General features: G+C 49.8%; 2 protein-coding genes across 3 annotated transcripts; both read left to right on the top strand.

The window, feature by feature from the left end:
• The first annotated feature begins 13,398 nt into the window (after positions 1-13,398).
• Positions 13,399-16,538, top strand: LOC136790610 (uncharacterized). Its single transcript, XM_066995520.1, has 4 exons — positions 13,399-13,990; positions 14,239-14,278; positions 14,933-16,396; positions 16,453-16,538. The coding sequence occupies exons 1-4, from the start codon at positions 13,880-13,882 to the stop codon at positions 16,536-16,538; spliced, it is 1,701 nt and encodes a 566-aa protein (XP_066851621.1). The 5' UTR covers positions 13,399-13,879.
• LOC106045621 (uncharacterized) lies at positions 16,414-23,576 on the top strand. Of its 2 annotated transcripts, none has more exons than XM_013196221.3 (9): positions 16,414-16,677; positions 16,791-16,977; positions 17,394-18,446; positions 18,839-18,904; positions 19,844-19,944; positions 20,648-20,712; positions 20,927-21,078; positions 21,154-21,306; positions 23,045-23,576. In XM_013196221.3, exons 1-9 carry the CDS (start codon positions 16,540-16,542, stop codon positions 23,362-23,364), a joined length of 2,235 nt encoding a protein of 744 aa, XP_013051675.3. In that variant the 5' UTR covers positions 16,414-16,539; the 3' UTR covers positions 23,365-23,576. The 2 variants fall into 2 exon arrangements, with proteins under 2 accessions (XP_013051675.3, XP_013051676.3); XM_013196222.3 differs by lacking the exon at positions 23,045-23,576 and adding an exon at positions 22,394-22,484.
• Positions 23,577-23,818: the final 242 nt, after the last annotated feature.

Genomic DNA, 23,818 nt, shown 5'->3' with positions numbered 1-23,818 from the left:
GGATTTAATTTTTTTAAATATGCACTGGTTTCCTATGAAGTAACTTAAAGTTGAGAAAATAGTAAGAACTGGTGATTACTGGTAGGGTATTACGTACATCTTGATGTTTGGAGTTAATTACTGAGAAGAGATCTGGGAAGTGCAGAGATATGGATATATTTTTTATTTTTATGTTTTTAAACTTGAGGAGGAAAGTCTGTTAAGATAAAGGTGCAAGGAAATTTGATTGTGTGAATAACTGGAATAGCGGTATTTGAAAACTGAAATGAGAGGTTTTTAGAGGTGGTTAGATGCGGATGAAGTCTTATGGAATACAGCAGGGAAATGAAGTGCTCCTGTGATTAACTGACAGCATCAGGATGAGCCATTAGAATCCACCAGCATGTTTGTGTGAAGGCTCAGGCCTTTACTTCCCAATCCAGCCAGGAGGAGGTTGTAACAGGCATTTGGATGAGGAAGGTGAGTGAGCTGTAATTAATACACAAACTGCAGCATTTATCTTATAGAGGCAGAAGTCCCTTCTTTTCCAAATAAGTTTTCTGCAGGTGTTTGACTTGGGGAAAATGTTTGCCCTTACACTTGGATTCCACCCCCTGCCCCCATTATTTTATTTTTTATTTATATGTAGGCTTGAGTGAAACGTTGCACTTGACTGGATTGATGATAAGAGAATCCTTGAAAATCCTTTCTGTTTTCCAGTGTACGGTTAGAAGTGCTGAAAGCCAAACTTGGAAAGAGTTTTGGCTGAAGAACACAAGGGAGATGTGGACTAGAACTTAATAAAGCTGTTGCATTAGGAATGCAATTCAGCAAGGATCAGTCACCATAGATTCATGCAGGTAATTTTTTTTTGTGGTAGTGAACGATTCAGCTCTTACCTCCTGCTGCTGTTGCGCTGACCTAGCTTGCAGTAAACAGTTTACTCCCTGAGACCGGGCCTTTTCCCTTGCAGCTTATTATGCCTCACGTGCATAAGATTTCCACTGTAACCGTGTTCGCCTGAGGGCACCGATCCTAATGAGTTCATGTCTATGCTGAACTATTTCCTTTTCACATAATAATCACAAAACCAACTTGGCAAGCAAATGGGGCACGGAGAGCTGCTTAATGGATCCGTGTCACAGACAATGCGTGGAGGAGGCCTGAAAAGAGGAATGTCAGTCAGCACGAGCACAAAGCATCGTTCTTTAAATTCTCTTCAAACTCTTCCCGAAACTTTTTAAAGCTGTTGCCCAGTTCGTTGCTGGATGAAGGTGAGAACAGGAGTAGGAGTGCTAGCTTAGCGAAACAAGCTCAGTTCTGGAAGCCGTGTCGGCCAACAAGCCCCATGCTGTGCAGAAAGAGACATCTGCTAGTAGTGTTCTCAAGAAGGGAACGCAGATGAAGACAGGGTTGCAAAGAGATGCTCTTTGATTTTAACCTTTCAGGAACCCTTTGATGTCTTGTTTTCCTGTAGCTGCACATTGCATTATAAACCATGTGCCATCAGCTAAGACATTTAAGCAAAATTTCCAAACGTGAAGTGTGATGAAGTACTGAGCAAGTCTCTTTTTTTTTTCTTTTGTTGTGCTCAAACCAGGTCTTTGTTTGTTAAAAGTCTGATCACAGCAGTATCATGTTTGTAGTGGCCCAGTTTTCTCAAAGTGGTGATGACTGGTGAGGGATGGCTAAGCAGCACCTCAGGGAGTTTGCTGCAGCACTTTCAAAAGATTTACAGGCCATTTTAGTTCGTCTTTGAAAACCTCAGCATTTACTGGGCAACAGAAGGAACTCTCCGGATTCACCAGAGTTTTCTCCTCTAGTAGATGGATTTTGACGTCCTCAGGCTGAGCAGTCTCAAGCTGCTTGGTGATTGTGGGTTCATGTCCAGTGACAGACCCCATGGATGGAAGGAAGAATTTGGACAATGTTCTCTGGGGATTATTTTTTTTAAATCACTGGCTTCCATCATAGCCTAATTCAAACTGTTCCAAACAGTGGAGTAAGTGAGGCAAAAAGTGCAGTGTTGCACATCAAGCTGTAAACTTTCCGATTTTGAAGCTGGCCTTTAAAGCCAAGCGCTGCGGTTTGGTATTTGTTGCAGCTTATTTTTGTGTCCCTTTGCTATCCCTCAGGCTAAATCTTGACTGAAAACTGCTTTTTGCTGTGTGAGGGGGTTGCACATGATTCATTCATTTACATGTTTCCTCTTGTGGCTGAAATGTGTTATCTTTTATTCCTTCTCCACTCCTACCACCACTGATACTTCTCCTGCCCCTACTTCCTTCAGAAATGACAACTATATTGTGAAGGTCTGAACCTTGTCTTTTTTGGGGACACTGCTCACGCATCCTTGCTGGTATGGCATACATAATACACATCTGATGAGCATTTGAAACCCTTCCATAAAACCTGTGACTTCCTGCTAAGAATACAAGCCTTCCATTGGAACAATAAATCTGAGTTACAACTTCAAGAATAAAATGTCATTATTCGAGTCACCTCTTTCCTTTTTTCTTAGTTGCAGGATCACTCAGTTTCTTAAAGTTTCCATTACATTTTTTTGCTTCCCCCCCCCCCGGTATTCTGTAACACTAAATTGTGAGCTGTTGTGAGAGAGTTGAGAAGGCATGGGGTTTCTTTTCGGTGTGTATAACTACTCAGCCAAGTAGGGAGGCCAATGTATGTCAACTCTTTACAGAAAACAAAGTTGAAAACTCACCTTGTGCATAGAGGTGAGATTAAAATAGCCACTTTTAGACCAAAATTGCACTGGGACTTGAAATACTACACTTCAATAATATTACTGAAGAAAATAAAAACATGTTCGTGTACCTAGAGTATCGTTGCCTCTTTCTTCTTTATCTAAAATCTGCATCACTGTGTTTGCATTTATTATTGTCCTGTATTCGGGCATACAAATGATTAGGGGGAGAAGGCGAAAAGCCCCATTGGAGTTACTGCAAAAACTTTCAGGTAAGGAACAGGGTAGAAAATAGTAAGCTAAGCTGAAGGAACAAATAGCCTGTTGCTAAGATGGGCTCATTGTTATGCACAGTGTGAAGTGTGAGGGAATGTTTTTGAAGATGTAAAAACAAAGGAGTTTGTCTGCTTTTGTTTCCCTTCAGTCCTTCTGGTATGCGAGGAAACAGGGTTCTGCTTTAGAAGTAGATCTGGCAGTTGCCCAAGAGACCTGAGTGGAAAAAATAAAAATATTCATCACCTTACTCGCTGCTGACCACTGAAAACAAATGTCAGGGAGGCCAGGGAATTCTTTTTCTTAAATCCCTCCTTACATGGCTTTGATACAATCCTGGTTGCTTGGTAAAAATATTAACGGTGTTTAGATGAGGATGATGATGAATATCACTATCACAGAAGTTACACGTAAGCAAAGGTTTAAAATATCTAGGAATTGGATGAGTTTCAGGACAGAATTGCTGCGTGTTCTTGGTTTGCTGATGCCCTTTCATACAGGTTCCTCGTTGGAATGGGTCTGAGGATTTGCTCTTGTTATTAGAGCTGTCACCGGGTCTCTGCAGAAATTTAACCTGGGTTGTTCCAACTTGTTCATGTGCTAGGGAGAGCCGTATTTGGCCAAACCAAGGCTAGGGTGGTCTGCCAAGCCAAGCCCCTCTTCTGTTTCAGGCACTGAAAGTGGCCAACAGCACGTGCTTGAAGTGTTGTGGACCGGCAGAAACACAGAAGGCTTCTGGTGGCTTGGAGGGCTTTAACCCTGCCTAGCTCTGGACCACAGCGGTTAGTGACAAGCAACAAAGCTATGTTCCAGGAATTCATCTCATTCTTTTTCTTTTTTTTTTTTTTGAACTTCACTGCATGCTCTGGCAAAGCGCTCTGCGACATAATTAGGTGCTGTACGAAAATTCAGTATCTGGCACTACAAGAATGAGAAGATCATTAGTCAGCTGTCTCCTCCCTCCCTCGCAATTTGGAGTGGACGCAATTGCTAACCCCCTTCCTTATCAAAGCCAGTCATCTCTGCCTGAAAGCTCGAAGGGTTGATTTTAGCAGTAGAAACTTGTTTCTTGCTCTCAGAGCAGACTCGGCAGCACAGGTCTCAAAATGGGATTTCTACAAAATAACTTGTTCTGTGAGGCCTGCAGCAGCATTGGGAGAACTGGTACGTACGCATATTGCATTATCACTGTTCTGCTGTATCTCTGTGCCTACTCATGAAAAGCCTGAAGTGCTATGGAAGTGCTCTTGGCATAGAAGAAAAGATCCATGGATGGAGGTATTTACCACATGAGACTCCGTACGGCACGTGGATTTACCATGACAGATATATTTATTTTGCCATCTATCCATCCTTTTGGAATGGACCATCCCACCATCCCCAGTGGGGTACAACCATAGGTGAAATTATTCAAACCCAATGTCCACATGATCTTTAAGTAACAAAACCTTCCATTTTCCCTCTTACATGTTATATATATATATCATTATTGGTGGATGACAGCCTGGCCATGAGCCAGCAGTGTGCCCCGGTGGCCAAGAAGGCCAATGGGATTCTGGGGTGTGTTAAAAGGAGTGTGGCCAGCAGGTCAAGGGAGGTGATCCTCCCCCTCTACTATGCCCTGGTCAGGCCTCACCTGGAGTACTGTGTCCAGTTCTGGGCTCCCCGGTACAAAAAAGACAGGGATCTCCTGGAGAGAGTCCAGTGGAGGACCACAAAGATGATACAGGGCCTGGAGCATCTTCCCTATGAGGAAAGGCTGAGAGACCTGGGTCTGTTCAGCCTGGAGAAGAGAAGACTGAGAGGGGATCTTATCAATGTGTATAAATACCTGAAGTGTGGGAGACAGAGGGATTTGGCCAACCTCTTTGCAGTGGTTTGTGGGGACAGGACAAGGGGCAATGGCCACAAGATGGAGCACGGGAAGTTCCGCACCAACATGTGAAAGAACCTCTTCACAGTGAGGGTGACGGAGCACTGGGACGGGCTGTCCAGGGAGGCTGTGGAGTCTCCCTCTCTGGAGATATTCAAGGCCTCTCTGGACACCCACCTACCTGGGCAGCCTGCTCTAAGGAACCTGCTTTGGCAGGGGGTTGGACCCGATGAACTCTGGAGGTCCCTTCCAACCCCTACAATTCTGTGATTATGTGATGCATTGAACCAAGCTTTTACCTCCGTGCACTATACCTTCATGTGGTAGGTCAGCAGTCCTTATCTGATGCCGATTATCCATTTATTTTGCTCAATCTTCCTTCTTTATAATTCCTGTTCTTTCTTCCTTGCAGTGAAGCAAAAGAAACCACCTTAGGTACAAGTGAAAGAATATTTTTAAGTGTGAGAAAACTGGTTTCAGATCTGCCAAAAAGCGAGAGCCACGAGAGGGGCGTTAAGGAGTCTTTGGACCTCTGGTTGAAGCATCTCAAACACTTTCAAAACATTCATCTTCATTCTAACTTTGGAACTGATTTCCTACTATTTGCTGTACCAAAACTGCATTCTTTGTCATGTTTTCCAGGCCTAGCTCTCGAGTGTTGCCTGAGCAATGCTGCGGATTGCAGCTGCAGCTGCCTGCTAGAAAATTTCCCCGCTGAAGAAGTGAAACACGTGCTCGTGTCTCGAGAGGAAGAACTGGCACAGACCCAGCGTCGTAACTCTGGGGTGATGTCTGATGCTTTATCCTGCTTTTTGTGCTGGAACCGCCTGCAAGGGGCACGTGAGGGTCCTCTCACGTGCACGCGTGCTTTTTCCCCAATCTGTGCGTGTTTTAGGGTAGGAGAAAGCGTGGGCCTCCTGGTTCTGCTTTCACTTGGGAGGTTACGAAGCTAACACCCTTTCCCCTGGTTTATTTTTGCTTGTTCTCAGGTGGTCTGGTTTGGATTTCCCCTTTTTTAGGGTGTTTGTTGTACATAGCCAGTGTTTACCATAGAGATCTGAATCATTCACTTGGGGTAATTAATACCGGCCTAATTACACAGGTGAGTTTTGCACTGAAATTTTTAATGGTAGTTAATAACTAGAAGAGTTCTTCATTCCCCACCTTTATGATTCAGCCCTTTGCCTTCCCTGCCTCCAAAGAATAAGGGCACTTGATGAAATAAACTCCCTGTTAATTTTCTGTTGGGCAACCCTCCACGTCCCCGTGCCTCCTGCGCCGAGAAGCAAAGGAAACTGTTGAGGAAGCCCTGGTTGGATTCAGCGCCGTGATGTTGTACCTCATCCGAAACAGGGCAGGACACACCTGAGATGTGGATTTCTGATGGAGATTGTGGAGGGCAAAAGTAGAAAAGAGGTCAGACAGGGATAGAGGGACTTGTGGAGAACAGCATGTCCAGAGGCTGCTGTGCCAGCGTGGCTTTCTGCTCAGGGAATCCTGAAGCTCTTTGCTAGGTGGGAGGTTTGCTAGAGAAGATCCATCTTTACATTCCATCCTTTTTACAGCCTTCCCAAAGTGCCTGCTAGCCTAAACTGGTAGAGTTATCCTTTATGGGCTTAGTTTTAGTGTTTGCTTGAATGCATGTGCCTCTTACACATTGTATTACATATCCCTTCCACCTACTTCGCTTCAAATTCCCCCTGTGTTTCTTCCCTTTTATTTCTGGTCTGCTCTGAATATCCCAGTGTCTGGAATTTGTCTTTTATAATGATATATAGTGTGGTGTGACGCCAGCCTGTACTCCGGGGAATTTTTGTTCATGTTAAGATTTGAAAATCTTTATAAACACATCTTTGGAGGGAAAACAGTCTGGTATTTAAAGACCAGGATACAGAGTCGAAGATCCCAGTGCTCTTACCAGCTGCATCATGTCCTTCTGGGCAGACATTTTTTGGGGAAAGAAGGATAACCTCTGAAACTCAGATCCAGGGTGCTGATGCTATATAAATACATGTAAAAAAATCAGTGAACAGATTTTGTTCCTGACCACTCAGGCACACATGTACTACTCAGAGGAGGAAAAAAATAAAAAATAAATACATTTTTGAGAAAAGCCAAATGTTCAGTTACAGAAATTAGCCCTGTTGTTTGGGCTGTCCTCACTTACCATCTACAGTCCAAGGCGGCTGAATGCAGGGCAATGTTTTAGGGAACCAAAGATGATCTCTGGCACACTCATACTGGTCTGGAGAAGAGGGTGACTGGTAAGACACCCTCTGTGAGCAGTGGACAGCTTGATCGTGAGATGCAGTTCCGAGGGTGGTGACGTGGGCACGGGCAGCCAGGGGGGAGGTGGTTCAGAAGGTCTGCAGGAGGCTGGGGGAAGTGGGAGGTAGATTTAAAGGAAGATAGGTGGATGGTGACACAGCAGGGGAAAAAGTCACGAAACCTGGCTCTGCTCCGTAGCAAGATCTTGAGGTTGCTGTGGGTGTAGGTCAAAGCCAATCACACGTTGAAGGTGACGAGGAAAGGGGTAGGGTACGTCTTCATGACACCTTAAATCAACAGTTTGTTTGTATCCTCATTAGTGCACACGGTTTGGGCTTTCTCCTCTAAAAAAAATAGAGGAGAACCAGCAAAAGGTTCTGAAATAGATCACATTGAACAGGCTCTGTCTTAGGAACAGCTGTGATGGATTTGGAAAGAAATGACTGAGGGGGGCATGGCAGTGGCCTGGAAAAGCAAGAAGGGGGGGTCTCCAAAGGAAGCCAGTAGCGGTCAGGGACACAACACACGGTGGGGTTTTACACCGCAGGCAATGGATCTGTGCAGGTCCTCGCCTTAGGGTTCTTGGATGCTAAAATTTGCCTGGGCTCATGGGGGAACTGGGCTAGCACTCGAAAAAGGAACGTGCTTCAGGAGTGTGGTATGTTTGTGTGCTGGGTGTCACCGAGCAGAGACCGCGGCTGGCTCACAAGGTCCCCCGAGCTGCCAGCAGTTGGAGGCAGGAGAGCACTTTGGGTCAAATACCTTACGTGCTTGTCTTGTCCTTGCTTCTCCTTGGTCGTTTGCTGGTGAGTACGGCCAGATGGACCCCGGGGCCGACCTGCTGCTGGTTCCTTTGTTCATGTTCAGTAGTTTTGTCAGGAGCCAGCCCGAAAATCTTTGCTCTCTTAGCATACAAAATTCCTGGCAATTACCGGCAGCATAGCTAACGTGCAGGAACACCAACGCTGTAATAACTGCACAGAAGATAATTATTTCCATCATTTTCACAACAAGCCATCGCACGTAGGCAGGGCTCGTTTACCAAGACTTTGTTGTCTTCATTTTGATGAAACTCCCCCAAATGCTGGTCCTAAAAACTCAAGCTTTTCAGGCAAGAGCAAACTGGTTCTGCAGATGACTTCTTGCCCAAGAAGAACCTGGTGGGGAAAGGGAGGAAGCCGGTGTCACTCGGCAGTGGATGTGCTTATCGCCCCCACGTCTGTTAATCTGATACATCGAGTCTACGTCAGTAACGCTTTGACTCTCCCAACTTCCTTCTGGTGCCGCTCCTTGGCCTGGCTCCCTGCTTTTCAGCAGGAAGAGATGTAATTATTAAAAAGCCAGAAAGGGCAGGAGGTTGCAGTGAGAGCGGGAGATCTCAAACCCTTTGCTCTTTACCCCCGTAACCCTGGAGGACTTGGTGACCTGGGACGTCTCGCACTGCCTGCGCCGGCACTGAAGGTCAGCCATGACCCTGCCGAGCTTTCCCTGATGGACGGATCCTGCAAACTCAGCCTCCTAAAGAGGAAAGGGTTCAACATCTCCCACTCTTGCTGCAATTTCCTATGAGCCTGTGGGCTGACATCAAGTCCCAGTGAGTTATTTCAATAAATAATAGTCTCTAAACCCCTCCCTTCCAGCCAATGGTGCTAGCATGCCAGTAAATTTTAGTTTTTTGGCTGAGAGTTGTCTTTTTATTTTTTTCCCAAAGCTATGAAGGTCCGTGACCTTTGCCCAGGCTGTTTTCTAACAAACCATCACCCTGGCTTGCTCCAGGTGGGATTTTTCTTCTTGGCTTGGGGATGCACGTGGTCGCTCAGCTGAGGCAAGCTGTTGGTTCCCCGGCCTGACCTCCGCTCTGGGGACACGTGGAAGCATCACAAGGCAGATGTGGGACAGCTCTTTGGCTTGGCCGCGATTTCTAACAGCTGGATTCCTTCGCGTGAAGTTGTTAGCAGACGTAAAAGAGCATTCAGCCTGAAGAGAGGGGAGATTCCCCTTCAGCACCCACTGCAGCCTGCTGTTTGAAGATGTCCGTGCTGTGTGGACACTGCTGCCCTGCTGAAGCAGGAGGTGTTCCTGATCTCTTGAGGAGCTGATGTGCAGGTGTACGGAGGACACGGCAGCATTTCCTGCAGCCTTTGAGAGCTAGGGTTTGTCCTGACTTTCCAGTTAGCCTGATGGTCTTTTGTTGTTTGAGTTTTAAGGGCTCTCTTCCCTTCTCCTTGATGTCAAAACCTTCAGACAGGGCAGGGAGCACAAGCTCTGTATGGTGAATGATGGTTTTCTCCAGCGTCACACACAGTTAGAGACATTAAAGGAAAAGGGGTGACATTCTCAGATCACACCGTCATACTCTTTCTTAAACCACTTCCTGGCTCCGACATCTCCCTCAGATCACCCATTTCTTCCATTTCTTTGCTAGCACTCGTGTGGCTTTTCGAGCACTGGCAACACCTGCCGGCCTCCTCCAGCACCTGGAAACTGGAGCAAACCCATGCACAGAGCCCCGATGCCTGCTTGTGGCTCCTATTTTTTTTTTGGGGGGGTGAGGGGGAGGGGGGAATGGGAGTTTATGTTTCAGCTTTTTTATTTATGTATATATTTTTAGGATCAGTTGGACATGGAGAGGTTGGGATTTTTGCCCCCTGCTTCCCAATACTGACCCGACTCGGCTGGCAAGGGGAGAGGTTTGGGTCACCCTACAGCTGCACACACAGCGCTGCCTGGTGCTTGTACAGGGAGGGGAGACATCTGCCCCAAAATTGTGCTTCTCACCACCTGCACCTTGCTGCAGCCACCCTGAAAGTTTTGGGTGGGAGCCAACGGACCGATTTGCTAAGCGATGTACCAGCATCACACCACCGTCTTTTTGGGTACAGACCGGGCTCTTTTAGGGCAGAGCGATCAATGTAGCTAGATTTTTCTGCCAGGCTGGGGAAATCCCCGCTGTGCCGGGTCTTTCCCGGGTGGGTGACACCGATGCAGAAATGCAAGGCTGTGTCTCACTGGCAAATTCCCCGCACCCGCAGCGGGGTGGCCGATGCTGATTTTCGTTATCAGCTCTCGAAATGCGGTTGCAGAAGAGGAAACGGGGCACACTTTGGTCATTGCCAACATCTCCTGCGGTGTTTCTGCTTCTCCCTAGGGCAAACGGCTGCAAGCAAAAACTCCGGGGCTGCCTGGGGAGGACGTGGCCCCTGCGAGCAATTACCAGCAGAAAAACAACCACCGGCTGCTCCCGGGTGGCGCGATTAGCGCTTGCGGGCCTGGAGCACAGGGATAACGCAGCTCTCAAGCCACCCATCACCTTTTTGATTTCTTCCCTGTTTCAGACTGTTGTTGTTGCTTATTTTTTTAGCCAAAACTGGGGGAGGGAGGGAGCTGGGATGTGGGTGGCTGGGGACATGCTGGGGTGGCAAGGGACGGCCGCCTTGCTTCTGCGCCTCCCAGCCCCGGGTGCCCTCGCCTTCGGCATCGCCCGCTCCTCCGCCACCCACCTCGGGACCGTCTCCCACTCCCCATCAATCCTCCCCAATTCTGGTGTGTTTTTTTTTTTTTTGTTGCTTTTTTTGGTCATGGCCATGGCAGGGGGTCCGTTATCGAGGCAACTGCATGCTTCCTCCCTCCGGCCCCTTTGTGCCGGGCAGTCTCCGCGGCGGCTCTCAGCGGGGCTCCTTGTGATTTTTGGCACCTGCACCATGCAGCGCTCTGTTGTCTCCAGTTTTTGGGATTTCGTGTGGAGTCTGATGCCCCGTGTATCACTGCAAGCTTATGTATGTATAAACCTGGTGGAGAACTGGTCTTGTGAGCTGCTGGCAGCCGAATACGTCCTTTTGTTTTCAAGAATGCACCAGAAGAAAACACCAAGAGATGCTGGGTTAAGCAACTAAAAATTCAGGCTGGGTGAACAGGAAGCAGCGCCACGTGCGTTGTGCGTATAACATGCACACATTTCTAAATTTTAAGAGTATTTTGCTGAAAAACTTTTCTGCAAATATTTATTTCTCTCATCTATTGGGCTGGCTTTTAGTTATTTTCAGCTCCTGTAAAAGGAGCTTCATCAGTTTCATGAGTTTCATTAGTTTCACAAATTTCATCAAGTGCTCTGTTCGCCATGTCAGTGTGGACTTTAAGATGAAAGAGATGGAAATGTCTTTTTCTTATTGTTATTTCTTTTCTTATTATATATTTTTTATTACTTTTTCTCTGATTACTCTTTCTGTTCTTACTACTACTCTTCCTCTTCTTTTCTCCTTGTCCCCGTCGGAGCACAGCGCGGGCAGAGCTCCACCTCTCCCAGGAGCCCGGACAGAAGCAGCACACCACCGTGACCTTTTCCCACCAATTTCCAAACAGCGGCACGTGGGCATTTCCCGAATATCCTGATGAGCCAGCGGTGGGAGCAGTCCTCCAGGAAAACCTCATCCCGGGTGGGGTCACGGAGGGAAAGCACCTCTGAGCAACAAAATGGGGCTTGGGTTTGCAGGGCGGCCGGTGCCAAATTTCCGAGGTTGCCCATTAACTGGGCGCTGACACCCCGAGGGCTCTGCCCGGCCCTGGTGGCTGGCTTTGACCCGGGGCTGCCCCGGTGGCAGCCCCACGCCCTGCCCTGGTGGGACCCGGTCCTGGCACAGCACCAGGAGATCCCAGGGGCTGGAGGGGCCCCGCCGGGCACAGCCCTGGCACGGGCACAGCAGTCACTGCTCTTCTGTCTTCTTTTCTCTCTTCTTTTCCATATTCTTTCTTCCCCTTCTTCCCTTTCTTCCCTACACTTCTCCTTTTCCTCCTTTCTTTTCCTATTCTTCTCCTTTTCCTTCTCCTTTTTTCACCTATTCTTCTCCTCCTTTTCCTTCTCCTTCTATTCTTCTCCTCCTTTTCCGTCTTCTTTCTTCTCATTTTTTTCTTTTTCTTCTCCTTCTTTTCCTCCTTCTTTCCATCTCTCTTCCTTCTCTTCCTTCTCTTCCTTTTCTTCCTTCTTCTTCCTCTCTCTCTTTTCCTTCTTCTTCCTCTTATTTTTCCTTTTTTTTTCTCTTCTCTATTCCTCCTTTTCCTTTCCCATTCTTCCTTTCTTCTCTTCTTCTTTCATCTTTGTTTTTGCCTTCATCTTTGTCTTTTTTATCATCTTCCTCTCCCTCCCCTCCTTCTCCTTCCTTGCTTCCTTCATCCCTCTCCTTCCTCTCTCCCAGTCCAGGCACCATTTCCACTGCAGAGAAGGAGCTGGTTTGGGACCAGCCTCTCCTGTCCCAGCTGCGATGGGGCTGCTCCACCATGGGCACAGACAGCTGGACCCTATGGGCAGTGTTGGCATTTCTCCTGTCAGCATCGCGTCACTGACCTTCAGAGCTGGGGCTTTTAGCTCCCATCCACATCACTTTTTTTTTTTTTTTCTCCAGACCTTCCAGTTATTTCTGGGGAGAGAGATGGGGGAAGCCCCAGGTTCTTTTCCTCCTGTACCTCTTTTCTTCCTGTTACTTTTGGTGTGCAAGAGGGAAGGGAATCACGGGTAAGAGACACCCATAACATGTTTGCTTCCTTTGGTTTTATAAAAAGGAAAGAGGATTAATGTTTTGTCGAGCTTCATTTTCCCCTCTCCCTTCATGCCCAAATGCAATCGCTAGGGGGAGGTAGAAGGTAAATTTATTTCTCCTAAACTCGGCAGGATTACGCCACTTTATAAATGACAGCAGAGTAGATGTACGTAGGAGATTTGCAAGCAGGAGGAAGCCCACACAGAAACACCTACCGCACAAAGAAAAACAAACCCTAGCCCTCTAAAATTACCCAAATATTTATGTACCAGCAAATTAACAACAAACGGAGCCCTACGATCCCGTTCAGCCCCTTCAGGACTTCTCTCCAGGGGCTAAAGCCCGGTGCCAAGATGCCCGATGCCCAGGCCAGTATGGGGAGGCTGCAGTGGGGCCGAGCAAGGCTCTGGGGACATTTGGGATGCTGTAAATGCAAACACACCGCCATGGGAGAAGGCCCACTCCAGCCTGTCAAGATGTGACAACTTAGAAGAAGAAAGGATTTCTTCTTTTTCTTTCCTCTCTCTCTCTGTCTCTCTCTTTTTTCTTTTTTTTTTTTTTTTGTGGTACTAAATTATGACTGACATTTTAAAGGATATGTTGTCAAAGCTGTACATCAAACAGCCTAATTGCTTTCTGTGCCTTGCCCCTAATGACAAGCTAGGCTATTGCAGCTGAAAGAACTTGAAGCATCCGATAATTTGCACATCATCACCTGGGCTGTTTGCTTTCTGCCTCGTTCGGCACAGACAGGGAGAGGAGCCTCGTGTTTTGAGGTGGTTTCACTCCTTTCACCGAGTGCTGGGGAAATCAGAGTCCAGCCAAAACGGGTTAAAATGGAATGGAGACGGTTTTACATGAGGGTGCTTTCCCCCCAGTACTTTAATCCCTTGTTATCATTTTTGTGGAGAGATAAAGCAAGCTGGGCTCTGCTTCGAGGTCACGCCACAAGCAACATCAATGCTTTGATTCTGGTTTCCAACACTACATGTCACAAAAAGATGGTGCCTGCTCTCCGAAGCGCGGAGGGAAGGAGGAAAGCTGTGAGGCTGACCTCTGACGAGGGACGGCTGGCTTGTCCCTGACGAGCTAATTGCAATCAGGCGGGTGGCCAGGCGGTATATGAGTGCATATAGCAGAGAGGAGCTAGAGCATTTGCTGTGCCTGGGGGAGGTCTTCTGGGTTGTTTTAGGGAGGAAGAAGTGTTTTAGGGTGTTTTGGGTCTTGTTTTAATGCTGTGAGCTCTCCGCCATGAAGCCTTTGCCCCTTCTGGTGCTCCTTGTGCTGGTGCCCTTGGCATGGGGACCAGCACCCAGGGGGCTGCTGAGCCCCCCCTGTGGGGCTGCTGGTGCTGCCCCGGGGGTGAGTGATGGGGGGGATGCCCTGACTCTTTTTTGGGGATGTTATCGTGCTGTTCGTGGCCCGAAAGCGTCAACTGGGTAGCGCTGCTGGTGTTGGAGGTGGGGAGCAGGCATCACTTGTTGCTGCAGGGGGAAAAAAGGAGGGGGTGGGGGCTCTGAGTGGGCTCACTGCTTCCTTGCTACCTGCCTTGGGCTGCACCAGCATGGATGCTGACACCTGTGTCTGCAGTAAGACTCTTTTCTTCATAGGGTTGTGGATCCTGCCCAGAGCATCGGGATGTGAAACCAGGTAAGGTGTAACTCTTATACCAGCATTTTGAGTAGCAGGAGCACTGTGCTGTAGCAAGCTGCTGTTGGGGAGCAATTAAAGCACATAGCAGGAGCTCAGTCCGAATCTGAACTATGCTCCTACAGGGCAAACCCACTGCTTGTGGCTCTTCTAGCTTGGAGATAGTGGTTTTTGGAAAATGCTGTATTTCTGGCCGCCTGAGGGAAAGCGTTCCCTACTTGAGGGCTAAACTAGTTGTTGTGGGATGTTAACATTGCTCATCCTGCTGAGACTGCGAGGGCTTTTTGCTTGGCTGAAGCCTTGAAATGAAAGGGGGTAAAGATGCCTTCAGGACAGCACTGCCTGCTGGCTCTGCAACTGTATGAACAGTCATCCCCAAACTCCTGCTCTCTTTTTTCCTTTCTCCAGGGTGGTGGCAGTGGGGTTGAAGCCTGGGTCCCCCTGGGGCAGAGGGTGGTGGTGGCAGTCGGGGCTTCTCCAGCTGCCCCCAGCCCTCCAAGTGCTCTGGAGGAGTAGGTACTGGTGGGGATGAGCACTAATGGAGAGGAGGTTTGGGGCAGCAAGCCAGAAAACAACTTCGGGAAGTAAGGACGAGTAACTTTCTGGGAGGTGGGGATGGAGGACAACTTGAGGTTGCCCCTTCTTGTCTTGCAGGGGCAGAGTTTCCATGGGTAATGGCATACGCATCTATGAGAAGCTGCCACAGAGTCCTGAGGGATGCCTATGGGGAGTTTTCTCCTCCTGCATATTGTAGTGATTCTCCAATGAACTTCTGGTGCAACTGGACAATCTGGGCAGGCCCTAGAAAGCATATAATAATTTACATCCAGGGCTTTACCACTAAGGAAGGTTGTAACAAAAATGAGGACAAAATCCTCTTCGAAGGAGTTTCTTCACTGGTGGAAAACAGCGTGGTTTATGCTTGCTGGAAGAAGGAGACGCATGTTTTTGCCACCTTTGCTCGGGCTGTCCATGTCGTGCTGCTGAAGAGGTATGTGCCGAACTGCAGAGACTCACAGTTTAAAGGGAAGTATTTCACCTTCCAAGATGGGAAAGGCAAATCTTCCTCTAGCAGCGCTTCAATTCCCAAAACTGTGTCTCCAGAGCTACCCAAGCCAGGTGGTATTTTTGAGCCTGGTTGGTCTGAAGACCCCAGGGACGTGCTGGGCTTTGGGACCACAGATAGCACCGAGAGCTTTGGTGTGACTGCGGTGCTGCACAATGTGTCCCCCCAGGGAAGAGGCACTGCAGAAAGCCCCGATAGGCTTGTCCCATACCGAGATGCAGAGATCCCACTCCTGGAAACAAAAGCTGCTCGTGTGCCAGGGCCTGAGCCACCAGCAGGCCCGAGGCTCTGCCAGGAGGATCGGTGTGGGGGCATGGCCCAGGGTGGGAGCCCCACTGCAGGGCCGGGCTCCTGGCAGCAGGGTCCTGCCACGAGTGGAGACGTCGGTGGGTTTTCAAGTGTGCCTTCGGAAACTCCTTTGCTTGGAGCCTTGCAGGGAGCAGAGCCTTCTCTGCAGCCCACAGGCACAGGTCAGGAGGGCGGTCTGTCTGTCCTGCACCCTACCCGGAGGCTGGGAGATGTGGGCAGCCCACAGCCCACCATTAAACCAACACACACCACTCACCTGGACGTGGCTGCTCGCTCACAGGCTCTGTCCCCTGGCAGAAGGGCAAGCCAAGACAGTGTTGATACCACCACATACCAGGGGCTTGGAACAGCTGGTTTGGAGGAGAACAAGAGCCAGGAGGAGGACAAAAGCCATGGAGCAGCAAGAGGTGATGCTGATGGCCTTGCGAAGGGCCTGACGCCTAGCCTGAGTACCCCGTACCAAGTGGTGAGAAAGGACAGCTCGCAGATGCCACCTGAGAGAAGCCAAAGCAGTTTTGAGGGTTTGTCCACAACTCAACCCGACCTGGGAACGACCAGCCTCCAGCATACGAAGCTGATGGGTATTTCCCCCCCTGAAATAAAAAAAATCCCCACACCAGCCCTCTCTCACCCTGACCACGTCCCTGCAGGCTTTGGATCTGGCAATTTCGCCCCCAAGGATCCTCTTTCTTCACAAGTGGAGGCTGTCTCCAGGGCAGTCTCACCTCCAGCAGTAGCTCTGGGTTCGGATCCTGTCAGGAGAAGGGCAGGCACCCCACCACCTGTCCATGGAGGACAGGAGGTGTTCTCCCCATCACCACCTCGCCATCTGTCAGCAGCCCCTGCGCTGGGTGCAGATGTGTCCCCTGGCCCCCTTGGCCTTGAGATGAGCAAACGGGTGCTGGAGGAGGGTGGCCAGCGAGAAGAAACCCCAGCTCCTGCAGGCTTGCCAGCCAGGGGTCCCTCTGTGGCCTCCATCCCCAGCCCGAGGCCCGTCACAGGCCTTCCTTGTCCCCAGCACCAGGTGAGTTGTCGCTATGGGGTGGCACCTGGGGGGCGAGGGGAGACCACAACACCACCTCAGCATCCGGTGACTGACTGGCTTTTGCCTCCCTCCTTGGGGGATTTAACACACAGAAAAACACAGAAGGCCTCCGAGCAGGTGCAGGTGAGCAGAGAAATGCCTCGAGCCATCGTCACTCCAGTCCTCCTGTGACCCCGCAGGGACAAACAGTGCTGCAAGGCCAGGAGCTGCAGCAGCCCTCCAGCGACCCCTTGTCCAGAAAGACATGGATGCTAGGAGGACAGCAACAACAACACGCTGGTAGGTCTACGAATGCTTTGTGTCTTGCTGCAAGGTGTCTTTAGAAGGCAGAAGGGGTTGGAGGGGGTGCCTGTCACTTGCAGTCCCCGCCTGGCAGCTGAGACCCCAGCTGCCTGTGGGTGCTTCCAACAGAGCAGTCTTGTTGGCTAAGCCTCTTTTAGGATCAAAAGCAAGTAGCTCGAGCTCTCTGAGGCTGGAAGGGCTGTGGAGAGACATGCAGAGCGACCAGGTCCCTCTGCTCAGTGCTGTTTGCAGAGCAGAGATGGGGCTCTGGGGGCTGGAGTTGTAGGAACCTCCCAGCAGGAGGTGGTTTGAAACAGGACCTCTTCTGCGATGACTCCTAGAAGCATAATGTCTGTGCCTTGGTGTGTATAACAGTCACTGATGGTGTTCCCTCTCTGTTTGCAATGTGCCAGAGCTGGGACTGCCCTGGGCAACAGAGTACTTCCCCGCCAGGAGATGCCACGTCGTCTTTCAGGGTGGGTTTGGGATGTTCTACCTCCCCCCACATGGCGACATTAAAGCCAACATCTGGTGCAACTGGACCATCTGGGCAGGCCCCCAGAAGCACGTTGTCATCTATGTCCAGGGGTTTCAGGGGAGCGAAGGCTGCGGTAAGAATCAGGACAAGATGATTTTCCAGGGTGTCCTCTCAAGTGTGGAAACCAAAGTCGTGTACGCCTGTCACAACCGAGGTACTCTGATCTTTGCTACGCGAGCCACTGTGGTCCATGTGTTATTTCTGTCCGGGGGTGGCTCCCTAAGCAGTGAATACAAACATTTTAAGGGACAGTATTATGTATTTGGAGACTATGAAGCTGCGGGTTCTTCAAATGAAACTATAGTTCCTGGAGAGCCTGTTCAGGAGAGCTGGAGGACAGCAGTAACAAAAGGCTTCCTGCCCACGCTGAGAGCTTCTCTGAGCCCATCAGCTCTGCCTCCTGCAGACAGGTTCAAGCCTGAGTTCATAAGCTCAGATGAAAAAGACCAACACCTTCCTGATCTTGCAGAAGATGCCCAGCCCGGCGCTAGCCTGGGCCTGCATGGTGAGCTGCAGGATGGAACCAAGATGGAAAGGAGCCTTCAGGATGGTGGCACCAAGGGGGAAGAATCTGACAACATGGTGGCTCCAGCCAGAGGCGATGCTGGGCGTGAAGCTGAGCAACCCCCCTTGGAGGCTGCGAAGGGGGATGTACGGCTGGTATCTGCTCTGGTCACTGTAGCCCCACGTAGCTCACCTGGTGTCCCATCTTCAGAGACGCCCAGCAGTACTGCAGGCCTCTCTGACTCCTCTAGCCTGGGACAGGCCAGTGGCACCCTGGCAGCAGAGGTGGTCACCACACATCGCCTGCCAATGCTGGAAAAGCCACCGCTAAACACAAGTACAGGACCTTCTCCTCTCTATCCCTCTCCTGGTGTGACTGCTGGAGGCATGGTGTCACCACAGGAAAGACACGAAGACCTCTTTGGTAAGGCATTTTGTGGGTTATTTGTGGCCAAACTGATCCACAACATTGGCCAGTGTCCATTTCCAGAGAAGGAGCACTCTTGAGAGGTTTTTATTGTATGTTGTAGATTCATCTGTTCCCTTCCACTGGTCCATGTGGTAGCACTCCTGACTCTTACCATGTCGAAGGAAGGTGGAACTGGGGAAGACACAGGGTTATCTGCTGTATCATAGGCATCTATGGGATGATGCTCCCAGCTGTTAGAGCAGTCTGAGCTCCAGAATTTAGAGGGAGGAGGGGGAAAATGACACTCATCCCCCATTAAAGTTTAGGAGTTGATAGTAGACTGCTTTCTATTCCCCCTTGCCAGTAGGCAGAGGTCAGCAGCCTGACTCTTCTCCTTGCTCTGACAGATCTGGATTCTGTTCTGGCATCCCTGGGGAACGGTACAGCACTGCAATCCCCGCACCACCCAGGCGGTAAGTGATGCAAAAACTTCAGGCAGGTCTTAAAGCACTGCCTAAGTCCGGTGTGCTGGCTGGTGCTGTGCATGGGCATTGTCTGCTCGTGAAACTCTGAGAGGAGTGCAGGGTGCTTCTCACCAGTGGCCATTTGGACAGCATTTTGCACTCACTCTGAAGAAACCCGAGTTCACATGCTGAAGCTGGCATAAATGCAGGGTGGCTGGAGTTCCAGCATTACTTGTTGGCTCTTTAAAGTTTATTTTTTTCTAAGGTAAATGAGTGGATTCTATCCTCACTTTCTCAAATACACTCACATGGGTGTCTCAGGACTACCTGGTTTTGAAGTCTGCAGGAGCCTTGCTCCTCAGACTGGGGAGAACAGCACAAGCTGCCTATGGGAGCAGGAGCTAAGCACAGAACCAGGCTTGGATGGCACAGCAAGCCCCAGAAACAGCTTGCAAAAAGGAATCAATGCAGAAGGGGGCTGTGCTTTGAATAGGAGAAATATTGCTGAATAAATAGGCTTTAAACAACAGACTCTGGCAAGTCTGTGCTAGCCTGGATTCAGCCAGACCACAGCTGTTTATCTAAGCTGATCCCAAACAGAGATGGGTGAGAGAGGAGGCTTTTAGGCTACTGCAATTTACAGAGATAGCTTTGGGAAAGATGATTGCTGAGGAAGTTTGAAAGCAATCAAATGCATGTTAATGCTTTGTGTGCTCTTTGCTCAAAGATCAATTCCGGGATTCAGTACAGGGCATTAGTTGAGGTTAGCCTTGACCTGTTCATCCACAGCTTGTTCTACCTGATGCACAGCATCTGGAAACACCCATGTGGCACTAGGATGAGGACGTTTTTGTGTAGCTGTTGTGCCATTGCCATTATCTGGGGCTAGCTCAGTTTAGGAGCCTGTTTGTTGACTAAAACATGCTCAGATCTTATGTCTTCTGGTAGATGTGCTGTTTGAAGTAACTACTGAAATCAAGCACAAGGAGTGGATCTCTCTTCGTGGAAGTGAGCTCAGAAAAGATCTTATCGAATCCCTTAAGAACCGCGTAAGTCTGGGCATGGGGATGGAAAATCAAATGTTATGTCCCAAATGCTCAGCTACTGGAGGTCATGTGCTCTTCACCCCAGGGATTTTTTTTGCCAATGCCATGTGATGAGCTGGCATTTGAGTTGCTTGTGCTGGTCACCAGCTGAGGCCAATGCTGATGCCCTGGCAGGGTGCCTGGCTGCAGTGGCTGGCATCAGCTGCTGCAGCCATCACAAGACAGCAGGAAAGCACTGCAGAGACAGGGATGCAACCAACCAAGGGTTGTAACTTGCTTCTAGAAATGGGGCAGCTTCAAGTCAGAGCCCAGGAGGGGCAAGACTTGCATGATTCCAAGTCTTCACCTGATCTTGCCTTCTGGGACTGTAGTGTGTGTAGGGTTCAGCCTGCTTCCTGCTCTAGAAAGCTGGATGGCAGCCACTCCATCCACCCCCTGGTTAGTGCCCAAATGCTTACCTGGGGTTACCGTTGCCCTTCCCAAATCACCTTGTGTGCTTGGAGTTGAGCTGAAGCTAGGCAGATGGGTGCCATTAGCAGTATCCTAGGCAAAAGGCTCAGAGCATGAGGCAATGGGACACTTAATGTGTCCTGAGAGGTTTGTGAAGGGTAAGAGCAAGAGGGGAGGGAGGACTGGGAAAAGAAATCTTGATGCCATATCTCTGCCCACCAAATGTTGAATCATCACTGTTCACTCTTGTTTGCAGATTCAGCAGAACCTGAAACTCTCTGCCAACAGAGTCAATGAGATAAAGTTAAAGCAAGTCAGAAGGTAGGGTTATTGGTGTGCCACCCACTCGGCAGGCACCTCTGTAACCTGTGGTGCTCCTCATTCTCCTCCAGCAAAGCCGTCTCTTGCCACAAACTCACTGCAAGAGCCTGAAGCACCATGACTCTGTGCTAAAGAGTGGAAGGCTTGAATTTCATGGCAGGGCCTGACGGTGATGCTTTCCTCCTGCCTCACCCTGGGCTCTCCCTGCCTTCAGGACGACCAATGCCAGCCTGCTGCTCACCTTCTGGCTGCACCTGAAGCCCCAGGAGAGAAATGTGTCCTTGCTCCTGCACTCCCAGCTGGAAGAGCTGCTGGGCGCCTCAGTGGGAGTGGAGAAGCTGCAGCTGGTCTCGCTGCTAGTGGAAGGTAGTTGTCTTGGGCTGGCAGCAGAGCCCTTGTGTGCCCAGCCTGGTGTGACTCACGGCACCTATTCCCTGTCAGATGTGAATGAGTGCAGCTTGGGAGTCACTCTGTGTGGGGAGGAGGCAGAGTGCTTCAACGGTGTGGGCACCTACTTGTGCCGCTGCAAGAAGGGCTATGAGGACCGTTCTCCCATGAAGTCTGGCACGCTGTGCGTTCGTGCTCCCACATCAGGTAGGAGTCACAGTAGCGCTCTTCTGCTCTGCTTTCTTCTGCATCTCTTTGTGCTCCTGGGTTGGGGAGGGAGGGTGTATGATCGTGTGTGCAGAGATGGTGTGAATGTACTGCAGGGATGAGCAAGTCACTTGTGCAGCATCTTCAGTAGTTGTTCGCTCTTCAGAGGGCTCCTACGTATCAGCTCGTGCCATGTGTAACCTTGACTGAGGTCCAACCAGCTGTGCCTTTGCTATCGGGTGTTTACATCTGATGCATAAAAACAGCACTGCTGCTGGCATAGTGGCTTTAGGAGTGGGAAGAATAGATAATATCCTGGCCAGGCAATTCCCAGCTGGATGTTCTTGTAGGCAAAAGAATGCTTCCTGCCCTGGCTTTAGGAGCATCTCTTTAGGAGTTGCTTGTGGACCAGAGAACTATGCAGTCCTCTCAAACTGAAGTCAGGTATTGAAGCCAGAGAGGTGAGCCTTGTACTTGAAGGACAAACTGTCTTTACCTCTTCCCATGCGGGCTGTAAAGGCATCAGTTTTCAGAGGGGAGCCTAGACAGGCATCCAAGGGGTGACCTCACATCAGTTAACTGTGTCAGGTTGAAATATTGTTGCTTGCTGGGTTTAATTAAGTGAGCCACCTCCCACAGGCTCCTGAAAGCTTTACTGAGCTTTACCAAACCCTCTTTGGCAGTGGGTGGAAGCTGTCAGTGAACCCCTTGTGCCCTGGGACCAGTGGGTGGATGCAGCAGCCAGTGCCTGAACCTGGTGTTTATGCTGCTAATTGCTGATGACAGCTGAGGTGTTTGGTGGTTGTGCTCTGTTTATGGGCTGCATTGGTACTTCTAAATATGACCTCCCTATTAGGGTTAGCCTCTCTCCTCCCTCTTTGCTGTTTTTCCTGCAGCAGGGTTAAAATTAGGCATGCATGAGCCTTTATTCCCCCAGATCTTCTGCATCTCCTCATGTTGGCTGCTTGGAGCTTCAAGCAGAGTGTGGTCAAGGGTGATCTAGCGGTTACCTCTGCTACAGTGCAGTGATCAGTAAGCTTGGTCACTGCTGGGGCTGCCCTGTGATCAATCTCCTGTCACACTGCAGGACTTGGCAAGAAGGATGGTGATGTTCCCAGTGTTTACCCTAGCGCTCCTCAAACAAATTGAGCACAAGGCTGACCAGATGGCATGTGGTGCTTAACTGTAATCAGGGCTGACTGATCCCATCTTACAGTGTAATAGGGCCTCCCAGCCTGAAGTACACCAGTATTCTGCAGTACCCACTTAAAACACTGCTACTCTACCAAAACTCCTCCTCATCCCTGCAAAACTGGAAGCGGCTTCAAGATGAATGTGAGCTCACAGCCAAATTACTTTCCTCTTCCATCCTCTCAGCTCCAAATTCACTAACCATTTATGTAGTCTAAGCCTATCCAGATCAGTTAAGTATTGCATTATATTAATGTATTTCATAAATGCAACTTTATCGCTGGGGTGAAGGAGAAGGACCCTTGGGGTTTGCAGGGGGATGGCAGCAGGCTGCCCAGCCTCCATGCAGCCACACATGATTTCAGTGATGGCTCTGCTGGGAAACCAGCACATCCTCATGGTCTAAATATCAATTTGGGACAGGGTTTTGGGAGGGATGTTCTGCTCTGGAAGCAGCGGTGAGGTTTTTTTGGGGATGGTGGCCCCACCGGAGGTGCACCTGCAGCTCCAGGCCCAACCCCTGAGGCTGTGGGACCTTCTCTGTCAGGGATGGGCTTCCTGCTCCGACACGGTGACATCCTGGTGGGGGCGGCCATCATGGCCTGCCTGGCAATGCTGGTGGCCGCTGCAGCCATGTGTGGGGCAAAATGCTGGGGACAGCGCCCCAGGAGGGACCTGGGGCCTGAGGAGCCACCGGAGAGGCCTGCGGAGGAGCCGGTGATGGAGCTGCGGGACCTGGAGGACTGCCTGCGCCTCGACCCCTTCCAGCTGAAGCTGCGAGCCAGGCCCCCGGAGTGGCTGTGGGGGGCCCGGGCCCACCCTGGGCAAGCTTACCGTGTCTTCCTGGAGCAGTCCCCCCCACTCTAGGAGAGCCCCGAAATGCTGCTAGCCACCATCACCTCTGCTGTTGGTCCTGTCTTCCTCGGCTGCGTGGCCCCTCCTTGTGTCTCTTATGGACAAACACCTCTCTCACAGTTGTCTTCGTCTTGTCGTTTATGGCTTTTAAATGCTTGCTCTGCTTTGGAAGTGAAGAGCTTGCTCACAGCACTCTGTCCTCTCCCACATTCCCTCCTTGAGATTTGTGCAGACGCGCCAGTACATGAAAAAATAAATGCTTATTTTTTTAAGAAAAAAATAAGAAATAAGGTGTTTTGCTACTTAATTTAAGGAATTAATTAGTCTTGCACCTCTGCTCCCTACCTGTCAGGCAGAGCTCTGTAGGAAACCAGGACAAGACTGAAGCAATGACAAACTTCTCAGCTTCTTGCACTGGGGGTGAGAAACATGCTAGGACTCGACTGTAAGGTTTTGGCGAGTTTTC

This window comes from Anser cygnoides, chromosome 3, assembly GCF_040182565.1.
Source record: "Anser cygnoides isolate HZ-2024a breed goose chromosome 3, Taihu_goose_T2T_genome, whole genome shotgun sequence".
NCBI classification, from domain to species: Eukaryota; Metazoa; Chordata; class Aves; order Anseriformes; family Anatidae; genus Anser; species Anser cygnoides.
Note: the sequence above shows the minus strand (reverse complement) of the source record. Positions and strands in the feature narration are given on the sequence as shown.

Bases quoted from the DNA above. Each gene is read 5' to 3' on its own strand.
- LOC136790610 (XM_066995520.1), top strand. From the start codon at position 13,880: ATGAAGCCTTTGCCCCTTCTGGTGCTCCTTGTGCTGGTGCCCTTGGCA. The intron at 14,279-14,932 runs GTAAGGTGTAAC...CTTGTCTTGCAG, and splicing joins GCATCGGGATGTGAAACCAG to GGGCAGAGTTTCCATGGGTA. The intron at 16,397-16,452 runs GTTCGGATCCTG...CATGGAGGACAG, and splicing joins ACCTCCAGCAGTAGCTCTGG to GAGGTGTTCTCCCCATCACC.
- LOC106045621 (XM_013196221.3), top strand. From the start codon at position 16,540: ATGAGCAAACGGGTGCTGGAGGAGGGTGGCCAGCGAGAAGAAACCCCA. The intron at 19,945-20,647 runs GTAAGTCTGGGC...TCTTGTTTGCAG, and splicing joins TCGAATCCCTTAAGAACCGC to ATTCAGCAGAACCTGAAACT. The intron at 20,713-20,926 runs GTAGGGTTATTG...CCCTGCCTTCAG, and splicing joins AAGTTAAAGCAAGTCAGAAG to GACGACCAATGCCAGCCTGC.